At 45.4% G+C, this 12,467-nt stretch overlaps 1 protein-coding gene across 1 annotated transcript in view; it reads right to left on the bottom strand.

Annotated features, from left to right (window-relative positions):
• Window positions 1-11,532, bottom strand: part of cxcl19 (chemokine (C-X-C motif) ligand 19) — a 37,843-nt gene extending 26,311 nt beyond the window's left edge. Inside the window, exon 1 of the mRNA XM_041779251.1 lies at window positions 11,190-11,532. Within this exon, the coding sequence (XP_041635185.1) occupies window positions 11,190-11,274 (85 nt within the window). The 5' untranslated portion in view covers window positions 11,275-11,532. The remainder of the gene's footprint in view (window positions 1-11,189) is intronic.
• Window positions 11,533-12,467: the final 935 nt, after the last annotated feature.

Raw genomic sequence — 12,467 nt, 5'->3', positions numbered from 1 at the left:
ACTGGCATAAGAATTGTCCAAATTTGGCAGAAAGGAAGTGGCGAAGCGTGGTTACAGAGTAGCAAAAATGGTTCAAAAGTGGCAAAAAATGGCAGCTGAAGAAGGGGCTCAAAGTTGCAAAAAGTGGCAAAAATTGGATAAAAGAGGCAGAGATGGATTAGGAAAGACAAAAAGGGTAAGAATGGGCAGAAATAGCTGTCAAAAAGTGGCAAAAATGAAGTTGTGAAAAGTGGAGAATGGCAAGAATGGTTCAAAGAAACAAACATTGGATAAGAGGCAAGAGTTTGTGGCTGAAGAAGTGAAAGGGGTTGAAAAATAGCAAAAAAAGTAATTAAAAAAAGGTTCAAAGTTGCACAATTGGGCAACAAGTGGCTAAAGAGGTTAAAAGAGGCACAAATTGAATAAATGAGGCAAAAAGGGGTTAGAAAAGACAAAGAGGGTTAAAAAAATTGGCAAAAAAAGGTGGAAGGTGGTCAAAAAGTGGCAGAAGGGGCAAAAATTAGTTACAAAATGGGGCACAGATCGCCCAATGGTTAGGTCACACCCCACGAGGGTTCAAGTCTGGCCTCTTTCTCTTTTACTGCCTGTCATTTATCTCTCTCTCATCCTTCTTTCTGGCTCCATCCTCTGTCCATTCTCTTTTAATGAAGGCAAAAAAATGCAAGATTTTTTTTAAGAGGTAAAAAGAGTTCAAATCACAACAGGGTAGGGCCCATTCACTGGGTTTTTCAGGGGCCTCCTCACAGCTAGAAGGTTCCTGGTCAGATAGTCTTTCTACTAGGAGTCTGCATGTCCTCCCATATGCATATGTGGGTTCTCTTTGGCGACTTTGACTTCCTACCACAGTCCAAACGTAAGCTTGTTAGACTAATTGGTGATGCCAAAGAAACTGCACTGAATTTTGTGTGATCAAGGCTTTTGTGTTGGGTCAAATTCTCCTCCTTGCCTTCTCAACTGAATCAAACGATACACACTTCTAAGATTGCACACCCAAATAGTTCCCTTGACCCTCTGACCCTCACTGATGGAAGCTCTGAAATTTCAACAGGACCTCTTGCAAAAGTTTGATTTCAAATAATGTTAAAGATGTCACATGGCCTAAAGGAGTAAATTACTTTATAACTGTGTGTGTGTGTCATGTTGCAATGATGCTAGGATGTCAGCCAAGAGCCAAAGTTGTGAAAGCCATCCTGCAAACTGTCCAGCTTGCATTTATTCATGTATGTACAATATTTCAATCCTTAACATCCTCACTTTTGCTTTAAGAAACTCTCATATCCAAACTTTGCATATAAATGAATGAATAAATGTTTTTTCATGTTCATGTGTTTCAAATACATGGGTCCAATGTGGTCATCTAACAGGAGTGGATCTGGCACCGTGCTGTTCCTAGAGTGGTTATTTTTTACAAATCTGCAAAGTGCATTTCAGAAAACTGATTTTTAAGAAAAAAAACTTTTATAAAAAGTAAAAAGAACTTTTCTTAGGGCTTATACTGCTTAAGTGAGCTCAAGTGAAGCAGCAGGATCGTATGTCCAGTATACTGTGGACTCATCAGATAAACGGAGCTGCTCCAGGAATTTTAAAAGTTACAGTGTTTATGAGGCAGATTTTTTATGCCTGCCTGATAGTGAGTCGTTGATAACCCCTGGTTCACTGGAGCTAAAGTAATATTCTCATGCAATACCCATAGAGGAAAAGCAGTTATAAAACTGTGATAAGCAGCCCAATCCCAATTCTCCCCTTAACCCTCAGTCTTAAGCCTCAGTCTTAACCCTCAGTCTTAACCCTCATTCTTAACCCTCAGTCTTGTTCCCACAGAGTGTGAGGACTGTCCCAATTCTCCCGAGAGTTGAGTTTAGGGGGGAGTTTGAGGGCTTTTTCTCCCTCGATTTTGAGCTCTTCTTGGACCTCCCTTGGCAATGAGGGTTATCACTCAAAAAAAGATGGCGGCGAATGCCGGGAAGAAGTCGAGCTAGAAATGTAAATTTCTGCGTTAACAGAGATCTAAAAATTACAAAAACCACTCCAATATTTAGTTTAATGATATTTTATGGATTATTTGCCTTTTTGTGGTGTAAAATTTACCTTTATTTTTTCGATCGTAAGCCAGAAACTGTGCCGTCGCGAACAAGCCTACCAGTTGCAGTTTACAACTAGGGTAGCTTAAGGCCGGACGGTTCGGAATGTTAATGCCTTGTCCGTTGCGTCCGTTGTTGCGTGCAACGCAGCCTCAAGCCGGACGCTTATTTGCCCTCCTTTTGGAGAACGTAATGCAGCATATTGCCCATTTCTCTCTTTCTCTGCACATCAGTCCAGTGTTTGTAAGTTAAATATAATCCTGGTAATATATATACAGCATTGACCAAACATAAACTTTACCTGGCCGTCACATACTGTATTAGTAATACATTTTTGGAGATCGATGCCATCTGTGATCAATGAAGTGCTCTCCCTCTCTCTCTCTCCTTATACTTGCTGGACAGAAACTTTCATTGCGTCTGTCCAGTAAATTCACCCGTTATTCTGCAACCTTTCTTGTCAAATGTCAACTTCAACCATTGTTTAGTTTGTGAATTTATGATAAAACTCTGTGAAGTTCCTGTGCTGGTTCTGATCAGGAATTGATTGACGTTGTCAAACTTCCTCGCACAAATCAGCTGTTTTAAAAACCAGATAGCAGGTGAAAATAAGTAAAGACAACATACATTTTAAGGTGATTTAACAAAAGCTGATAACACCGAAGCAGAAACATACAGGGGAAGAGAAAGAAGCAAAACGGATAAGCTGCAAGGGAATGCGTCGCTCTGCAATTCACCGCCACACCGCTAGGGGTGTGTGGCTGTGTGTGTGTTTGGTTTCAGAGGGGTCACATCCAAATCCTTGTTTATCTTCCGGTCAAGGCGACCGAGGTGAAGTGGGTGTGTTTGGAGTTGGAGCTCATTGATATCGATGAACAAATTCTTTTTTTGCAAATGTTGAAGCACAGGCTACAGGGAAGACGTTTGCGGAGGTGGTCTGTATGACCACTAAACGAGTCCAGTCTGAGAACTGCCAGAAATGACATTTTGAGTGGACCAATCAGAGCCCTTGTGGTCCGTGGAGGTGCGCATCAGGCTGCGATGTAGGGGTCCGCGTTGATGCAGAGGGTTACGTGTAGCTATGCCGTCGATGCGGCGCAGAAGCATACATCAGGCGGGGGTTCCAGCAAGATGGCGGTGTGACTAGTCGGACTTTATCGAGCTCTCAGCACAAAACTTTTTATTTAGGCATTCTCTACGAAAGTTGACAATATTTTGTTAAGAAACATTGGTGCATCATTCATTCTACATCATTTTGTAGTGTCCTCTTCAACTTGTGCCACATAAAATGTCCAAATCTGGACGGAGAAGTGAGCCTTGCTCAGGAGAGGAAAGTTCTGCTAGCACTTTTGCTAGCGACCACGACTACAGGAACGGCATGGATTGTAACCTACAAACAGCGTGCGAGCTAGAATTCCCTCCGCTACCTGTGACTCCAAATAAGCCTCCACTTGCCAAGAAACCTGCCTTTCCTTATGCTCAAACACCAGACAATACGTTTAAAGTGACCGCATGCTGGCAAACCTTATTAACTCCAGAAGTGATGCGCTTGAGAAAATGGTGGACAGTATCCGCACAGAGATAAAATCTATGAATGAAAAAATTGTTCTCATTGAAAAAAGAGTAGAGAAAAGTGAGGAATCAGCTACGAAATGCAAGACTCATGTGGCTGACTTGGAAAGTTACGGGCATCGGTGGAATTTGAGGCTCTATGGTGTACCTGAAGCGGAAAAGGAAAATGTGCATACAGAGGTGATCAGTGTGTGTCAGAAAGTGCTGCCATGCGAGAAGGAAAAGCTCCCAGATGTCATAGACATTGCTCATCGAGTCGGGAAATGGCGCAAAGATAACTCAAAGCCCCGCGGTATCATCATCAGGTTCATCTCCCGCCGAATCAAAGAGGTTATTTGGAAAGCTGCCAAGAACAACGCCTTTCTTCAGGCCAGCGGTCTACGCTTCACCGAGGATTTGACGAAGGAGGACAGAGAAAATAGACAGAGACTGTGGCCTAAGATAAATAGAGCACGCGACGAAGGGAAAACAGCCTACTTTGTGGGACAATGCATTTATACTATTTTTGGATTTCTACAAGGCCTTCGACACAGTTGAGCATCACTTCATCTTGTAGTCTTTTAACAAGTTTGGCTTTGGTGACTACTTTTCTTCTTTGAGTACTTAGGAATACTAATTGCCAAAGATCAAAATCTTAGAACATTATACAAAAAACTCAAAGAAAATTAAACCATTGGCTCTCAAGAGATCTGTCCATGAGAGGCAGAATTCTACTCACTAAAGCAGAAGGAATCTCCCGTCTAACTTATGCAGTTCTGGTTCTGCATCTTGATGATAAACTTCTAAGAGAGATTGACAAAATGCTCTTCAATTTTATATGGAAAAATAAAACTCATTACCTGAAGAAATCAGTTCTTATGAACCCATATGAAAGTGGTGGCCTAAATTTTCTGGATTTTTACTCATTGAACAATACATTTAAAATTAATTGGTTGAAGCAATTACTTAAAAACCCTACCTCAATTTGGGATATAATACCTCTCCATATATTATCTAAACTTGGTGGCATAGATTTTTTTCTTGTCTGTAACTTTGATACTGGTAAAACTCCTGTAAAAATGTCTGCTTTTTATCGCCAAGCCTTCTTATCGTGGTCACTTATCTACAAGCACAACTTTTCTCCTCACAGCTATTACATCTGGAATAACAAGGACATCTTATATAAACACAAGTCTCTCTTCATGAAAAACTGGTTCGACAATAATATTTTACTGGTAGATCAGCTTTTTAATAGGCAGGATCTTCTTTTCACATATGAAGAATTTTTGTCACAATATCGAATACCTGTGACACCTGGGGATTTAGCAAAAGTGTTTGGTGCCATACCCTCTGGAGTATGCATGCTTTTTAAGTTTCAGTCTAGGTCTGGTGGTCAACATCCGCCTCTATTATCACCTGTAAACACTCCAACAGGTAAAATCTGCTTTTCCAGTCATTCTGTTAACAACAACAGTTCTATAAGGAGACTGTTTCAAAAGGATATAACATCTTTACCCTGTATCATTTCTTATTGGAACATGTTTGTGGATAATGTGGAATGGAGGAAGGTTTGGCTCTTACCAATAAAGTCAAGGAAGTCTCCTTCAAACTTATCCATAGGTTTTACCCATCAAAACTTTACATTAAAAATAAGTTTAAAATTGACATTGATTCCAACTGTAGCTTCTGCAATCTTTGTCCTGAAAATGTTGTACATTTATTTTGGTATTGCTCTAGTGTAAAGAAATTCTGGCAAAAACTCTGTGATTTCATTCACAATAAAATAGATAAACATTTTGCATTACTATGGAAGAATGTATTGTTTGGATTCTTGGAAAACGACAAAAATGAAAACAACTGTGTATTCTTGATAAATCTTATTATCATATTTGTTGTATGATTTGTGATGTTGAACCCAGGATGCGGAGGCGGAGTAGCAGTTTTAACAGTTGTATTTGCACAGGTAAGCAATCAGGGAATGAGAGTCCAAGAGTCCAGAGTGTGAGAGTGCTGAAGCTGGCTGCAGTGAGCGGGGAGTGAGGCACTGGAAGAAAAAAGGACGTTAGAACAGGTCACAAAAAACACAAGCACTGGAAATTACTCAAAAGATCAAACTATTAACGCTGGAGACTTCTCCGAAGGTTTCTAGAGAGGACGCGTGAGCCTGGAGCAGAGGTTTACCGCGAGGGAAGGTAGTCAAAACTCAGGCGCTAGTGGAGAGCTGCAGCTGATCTTAAGTAGTCCCTCTGATGAGAACTCGCTGCAGGTGTGATCTCTCCACAGCACCTGGGGGGGAGGGGAGAATGCCTCAGGGAACACAAAGTGAAGTTAGCAGCCAGCATAAGTGACTCCGGAAACTGGAAGTTACCACAATAAATCAATATGTACAAAGTAAAACACCACAGTACCCCCCTCTTAATGGACGCCTCCTGGCGTCCTGCCGGGTTTATCCGGATGCTCCCTGTAGAAGTCGTCTAGGAGGCTGTGGTCCAGGATTAGACTCCTGGAGATCCATGACCTCTCTTCGGGACCGTACCCCTCCCAGTCCACCAGAAACTGGAATCCGCGACCCCGTGGTCGCACGTCCAGAATCTTAGACACGGTGAAAGCCGGATGGTTGTCGATGATTCGGGGGGCGGAGGGCTGACGGCTGGAGGGCTCAGATCACTGGAAGTGACTGGTTTCAGCAGGGACACGTGAAATGTGGGATGGATCTTCATAGCCTCAGGGAGCTTGAGCTGGATGGCGGAGGGGTTGATGACCTTGGTGACCTCAAAGGGTCCCACGAAGCGAGGCGTCAGTTTCCGAGATTCAGTCTCGAGGGGTAAATCCTTGGAGGAAAGCCAGACTTTCTGACCTGGGCGATATTCAGGGGCGGGGTTGCGATGAGCGTCGGCCAGTCGTTTATTGCACTCAGCCGTGCGTGAGAGCGCTGCTCGTGCTGTCTTCCAGACCTCTCTCACTCGCCTCAGGTGCTCCTGCACAGACTGGACGGACACAGAGGCTTCCTGCTCTGGAAACAGGGGGGGCTGGTACCCGAAGCAGCACATGAATGGGGACATACCAGTGGCGGCGCAGGTAAGGGAGTTGTGTGCATATGTTACGCACACTGAATGATGGCAATGTGGTTCCATAAGAAAAGGTGGTCTTTATTTACAGCCTTGGTAACTGCAAACATAACAGAAGGACAGTCTTGTTTGAGAACCAGCGTCTAATGCTTCCTTACAGACTGTCTAATGCAATACAACTGAGCTTACTTCCTGCTAAGTCTAAGTTTACAGTTACATGTAACTCAGATAACAATATACATTGACTAAATATATCCAAACTGAACAAAGTGCAAATAAGGACATGAAACGTACAGCTATTCTTGACAAAATACATTTCTGATAGCCAGTAATGCATATGACATCTTACAAACATTGTACCTATTAACAACCTTAACAGCTATGTCAGTTAACAAATGCTAAACACCGCTAGCGAGCTTCACATGCTAACATTAGCTTCGGATGCTAGCGCTAGTTGACATCCTTGTTTTATGACAAAAACAACGGTTCTAACATGTAGACTTACTTCTCAAATATAGATAAACTTAATATAAATGTGCATAGCCTTTGTGCACTTCTCTCTCACCTGCAAACATAACAGAAGGACAGTCTTGTTTGAGAACCAGCGTCTAATGCTTCCTTACAGACTGTCTAATGCAATACAACTGAGCTTACTTCCTGCTAAGCCAGGAGAGCAGCGTCAGTTGACAACAAAACAGCGCGACTACTGACACCTACTGGCAAAAACGGATATCGCTCTGAAGGTACATTAGACTCAAGCAGGTGAGTTTATCCTGTTTAAAGTGACAAAAAGCATCTAAATAAATGTAATTTAACCAGAAAAATTATAGATGGGGGGACCAATATGATAACAGAAACTGATGAGCAACAATTCTGGGCTTTATCCCACTGTTACAAATAACCAGGGCACCACACATACTCGACCCAGGGGAGATGTGAGCTTCAGGTGACGAGTGATGAGCGGCCACGCAGCGCAGGGCCGCCTCCAGGCTTTGATTGGCCCGCTCAGTCTGGCCGTTGCTCTGAGGGTGGTAACCCAAAGATAGACTGACTGTTGCGCCGAGCTCTTTACAAAACTCCTTCCAAACACATGAAACAAACTGGGGTCCTCGGTCTGAAACGAGGTCACAGGGGATACCATGGAGTCTGACCACATGAAGGACCAACAGATGAGCTGTTTCCAGGGCAGTGGGGAGTTTGGGGAGAGGGATATACTGGACGCTCTTGGAGAACCGGCCGATTATGGTGAGGATGACTGTGTTTCCATCTGAAGGAGGTAAGCCTGTAACAAAGTCCAAGGCTATATGGGACCAGGGACGGTTAGGGGTGGATAGGGGGCGCAACAAGCCAGCTGGAGGCTGATGGGACGATTTACCTCGGGCTGAGCAGGCAGCCACAAACTCACGGGTTTCCTTAGTCATGCCTGGCCACCAGAAGCTTTGCTGGAGAAAGTCGAGAGTTCTCTGAAAACCAGGATGGCAGGTGAGTTTGGAGGAGTGGACCCACTGGAGCACAGGAGAGCGGACTGAGTCCGGGACGAAGAGGCGATTAGGAGGTCCGGTACCAGGGTCGGGCTGGAGTCTCTGAGCGTCTCTGATGGTCTGCTCGATTTCCCAAACAGCTGCTCCAACGATACAAGCGGGGGGAAGAATCCGGTCCGGTTCTGGAACATCACGAGAGGGAGACTCAACACGAGACAGGGCATCAGGTTTCATGTTCCGGGAACCAGGGCGGTACGAGAGGGTGAAATGGAACCTGCTGAGGAACAAGGCCCACCGGGCCTGACGAGAGTTGAGGCGTCGTGCAGAGCGCAGATAGGCGAGGTTCTTGTGGTCGGTCCAAATAATGAAGGGATGTTTCGTGCCCTCCAACCAGTGCCTCCACTCCTGTAGAGCCCACACTACAGCCAGCAACTCTCTGTTTCCCACGTCGTAATTCCTCTCAGCAGGAGACAAACGACGAGAGAAAAAGGCACAGGGATGCAGCTTTTGGGTCTTCGGGTCTCTCTGGGACAGCACAGCCCCTGCACCTGTCTCAGATGCATCCACCTCCACAACGAATTGCAGGGATGAATCCGGATGTTTAAGGACAGGGGCAGAGGTAAAAAGTAACTTGAGCCGTGTGAAAGCCGCTGCCGCCTCAGGAGACCACCGGTAGGGGGAGTTAGGGGAGGTGAGCCTGGTGAGGGGGGCTGCTACTCTGCTATAGTCACGAATGAACCTCCTGTAGAAGTTGGCAAAGCCCAGAAACCTCTGAAGCTCCTTGCGGTTGGTAGGGATGGGCCAATCTGTCACTGCCTTAATCTTAGCGGGGTCTGGCTGTAACTGGCCCTGAGCAATGATAAACCCTAGGAAACTAACTGAGTCGGAGTGGAACTCACACTTTTCGGGCTTCACGTAAAATCTGTTCTCTAACAGTCTCTGGAGAACTAGTCGAACATGTTGCTGGTGCTGCTCGAGGGAGTGGGAAAAGATGAGTATATCATCCAAGTACACAAACACAAACCTATTGAGCATGTCCCTGAGCACATCGTTAATAAGGGCCTGGAAGACAGCTGGGGCGTTAGTTAGTCCAAAGGGCATGACCAAATACTCAAAGTTTCCCATGGGGGTCTTAAAGGCTGTCTTCCACTCGTCCCCCTCTCTGATCCTGATAAGGTGGTAAGCGTTCCAGAGATCTAGTTTGGAGAAAACTTTAGCGGAACATAGAGGCTCAAACTAAGGATCTATTAAGGGGAGCAGATACTTGTTTTTTATGGTGATATCATTGAGTCCCCTGAAATCTATGCACGGGCGGAGGGTAGTGTCTTTCTTTTTGACAAAGAAGAACCCTGCCCCTAGTGGAGAATAGGAGGGATGAATGAGACCGGAGGCTAAAGAGTCGTGAATGTACATCTCCATAGCTTCCTTCTCAGGGACAGAGAGGTTGTAAAGGCGGCTACTAGGCAGGGAGGCGCCAGGGATTAAATCGACCGCACAGTCGTAGGGGCGGTGCGGAGGAAGAGAAACAGCTAACTCTTTGCTAAAGACGGGAGCGAGATCGTGGTACTCAGAGGGAACATTAGTCAAATCCGGAGGGGAAGGAGTGACTGAGGGACGGTGAACAGGGAGATTGGCGGAACGTAAGCAGTGGGAGTGACAATGAATGCTCCAGTTAGAGATGTTGGCGGTTTTCCAATTGATTTGAGGGTTATGGAGCTGTAACCAGGGGAGACCTAATACCACAGGTGCGTGAGGGGACGGAAGAACAAAGGGCTGAAGGCTTTCGCGATGATTACCGGAGATGATTAAGGTGATAGGAACAGTGCGATGGGTGACCTTAGCAATAAGCCTGCCGTCGAGGGTCGTGACAGTTTTGGGGACAGTTAAGGGCTCTAAAGGAAGGTGAAGCTGTTGCGCGAGACTGTCCTGAATGAAGTTATCGTCAGCCCCGGTATCAATAAGAGCCTGAATGGGCACAGAGTCATGTTCCCACAATAAGCTAGCTGGGACCGCTAAACGTAGGGGAGGGCTAGAAAAGGAATTAGTTTGGCCCACTCGTGTGCCTTGGTTCACAAGTGAGCCCGGTCTTCTTGACAGTTCGGGACAGGAAGCGAGGAAATGACCAGCCTGACCACAATAAATGCACAGTTTGCGACTAAATCTCCTCTGGCGTTCACTGGGGGTTAAGCGGGCTCTACCAAGTTGCATGGGTTCATCATGGGAGGACAAGGGAGTATCTACAGGGGGTCTAGGTATAACTGGAGGCTGAAGAGCTGTCTGACCAGAAGGGGGAGCTAGGGTCCGTGATCTAGGGCTTCTAGCCTGGCTCTTCTCTCAGTGTCTCTCCCTCGAACAATTGTCAATGCGTATGGCTAGTGAAATGAGGCCCTCAAGGGAATCTGGTTCGTCTCTGGAAGCTAGTTTATCTTTTAACTCCTCTGAAAGGCTTCTGAGGAAGATCCCCTTGAGTTCGGCTTCCCCCCACCCGCTCTCAGAAGCCGCAATACGAAAATCTATAGAAAAATCTGCCGCTGACCTAGAACCCTGTGAAAGGGAAAATAAACGCTTGGCTGCCTCTTGGCCCTGGAGGGGGTGATCAAATAAGCGGCACAACTCACTGGAAAACTCTGAATATGAAGATAACACAGGGGATTCCCGCTCCCAAATAGCGGTGGCCGAACGGGAGGCTTGACCACAAAACAAATGAATCACAAACGCTATCTTGGCCCTGTCTGTGGGATAACTCAGGGGCTGCTGATCAAAAACCAATGAGCAAAGTAACAAAAATCCTCTAGCTTTTCCTATCTCACCAGAAAAGAAATCTGGGTGGGGGACCTGAGGCTCTCTAAGGAGGTGGTGAGGGGGGGAAGGTGTGGGATGAATTAAGGGTGGTTGATGGTTATCAGGTGCAGGCTCTGGGGGTGAAGGCTGAGGCTGATTGGCAGTGAGTAATTGGTTGGAGATACTGGAGACCTGGGTGCTGAGGGATTGTAATGATTGTATGATACCTTTTAACATGGTCTTGTGTTGTCCGAGGCGTTGTCCTTGGTGAGATATTGCAGTCTTTATTGAGTCCGGGTCCGCTGGGTCCATTTCTGGCCTGAATTTTCTGTTGTATGATTTGTGATGTTGAACCCAGGATGCGGAGGCGGAGTAGCAGTTTTAACAGTTTTATTTACACAGGTAAGCAATCAGGGAATGAGAGTCCAAGAGTCCGGAGTGTGAGAGTGCTGGAGCTGGCTGCAGTGAGCGGGGAGTGAGGCACTGGAAGAAAAAAGGAGGAGGCACGTTAGAACAGGTCACAAAAAACACAAGCACTGGAAATTACTCAAAAGATCAAACTATTAACGCTGGAGACTTCTCCGAAGGTTTCTAGAGAGGACGTGTGAGCCTGGAGCAGAGGTTTACCGCGAGGGAAGGTAGTCAAAACTCAGGCGCTAGTGGAGAGCTGCAGCCGATCTTAAGTAGTCCCTCTGATGAGAACTCGCTGCAAGTGTTATCTCTCCACAGCACCCGGGGGGGAGGGGAGAATGCCTCAGGAAACACAAAGTGAAGTTAGCAGCCAGCATAAGTGACTCCGGAAACCGGAAGTTACCACAATAAATCAATATGTACAAAGTAAAACACCACAATATTGGCCAAATTCCATATTCATAGAGCTTACCGTGAAGCTTACTGTGAGGTGAGGTTTAAAAAAATCTCAGTCATTTTCACTCTGGATGAGGACAGTTGATGATGTCACTCACTGATTGAAAGATCAAATCAGCTGATGATGATGTCACTTACTGAGTGTCAGTTCAGTGCAGCTGGTCATGTGACTCACTGAAGGCGGGAAAATGGAATGTGTAATACACACCCATTATAACATCTGAGGCTCCTGACAGAGCTGCAGGGACACACCTCAGTCTAACGCTGAGCAGGTCAAAGGGTCAAAAAGGGATGAAACCCTCAAAGTGGAGGTCATAGGGCATAAGGGACGGGCGACAGACTGAGGACCCGTCCAATGCTGCTTGCAGCTTTTATTAGGGCCCGAGCACCGAGTGGTGCGAGGACCTAACTGTATCTGCTAGGATTATTCAACATATAATTTGCCATCATTGCATGGCATTTTGAGGCCCTTAACATTTATGAATTCGCAGGAAACTTTGCATGTACATCCGGTCTTGCGAAAATTTCTATATTTTTTGGGTCTCCAACATGAAAATTCAAAATTGCAAATCTAAATTTTCAGGTAAAAGACCACATTTCAATACCTTTTTAAATGAGTTCAAGCAATATATGAATAC

This window comes from Cheilinus undulatus, linkage group 22 (assembly GCF_018320785.1).
Source record: "Cheilinus undulatus linkage group 22, ASM1832078v1, whole genome shotgun sequence".
NCBI classification, from domain to species: Eukaryota; Metazoa; Chordata; class Actinopteri; order Labriformes; family Labridae; genus Cheilinus; species Cheilinus undulatus.
Note: the sequence above shows the minus strand (reverse complement) of the source record. Positions and strands in the feature narration are given on the sequence as shown.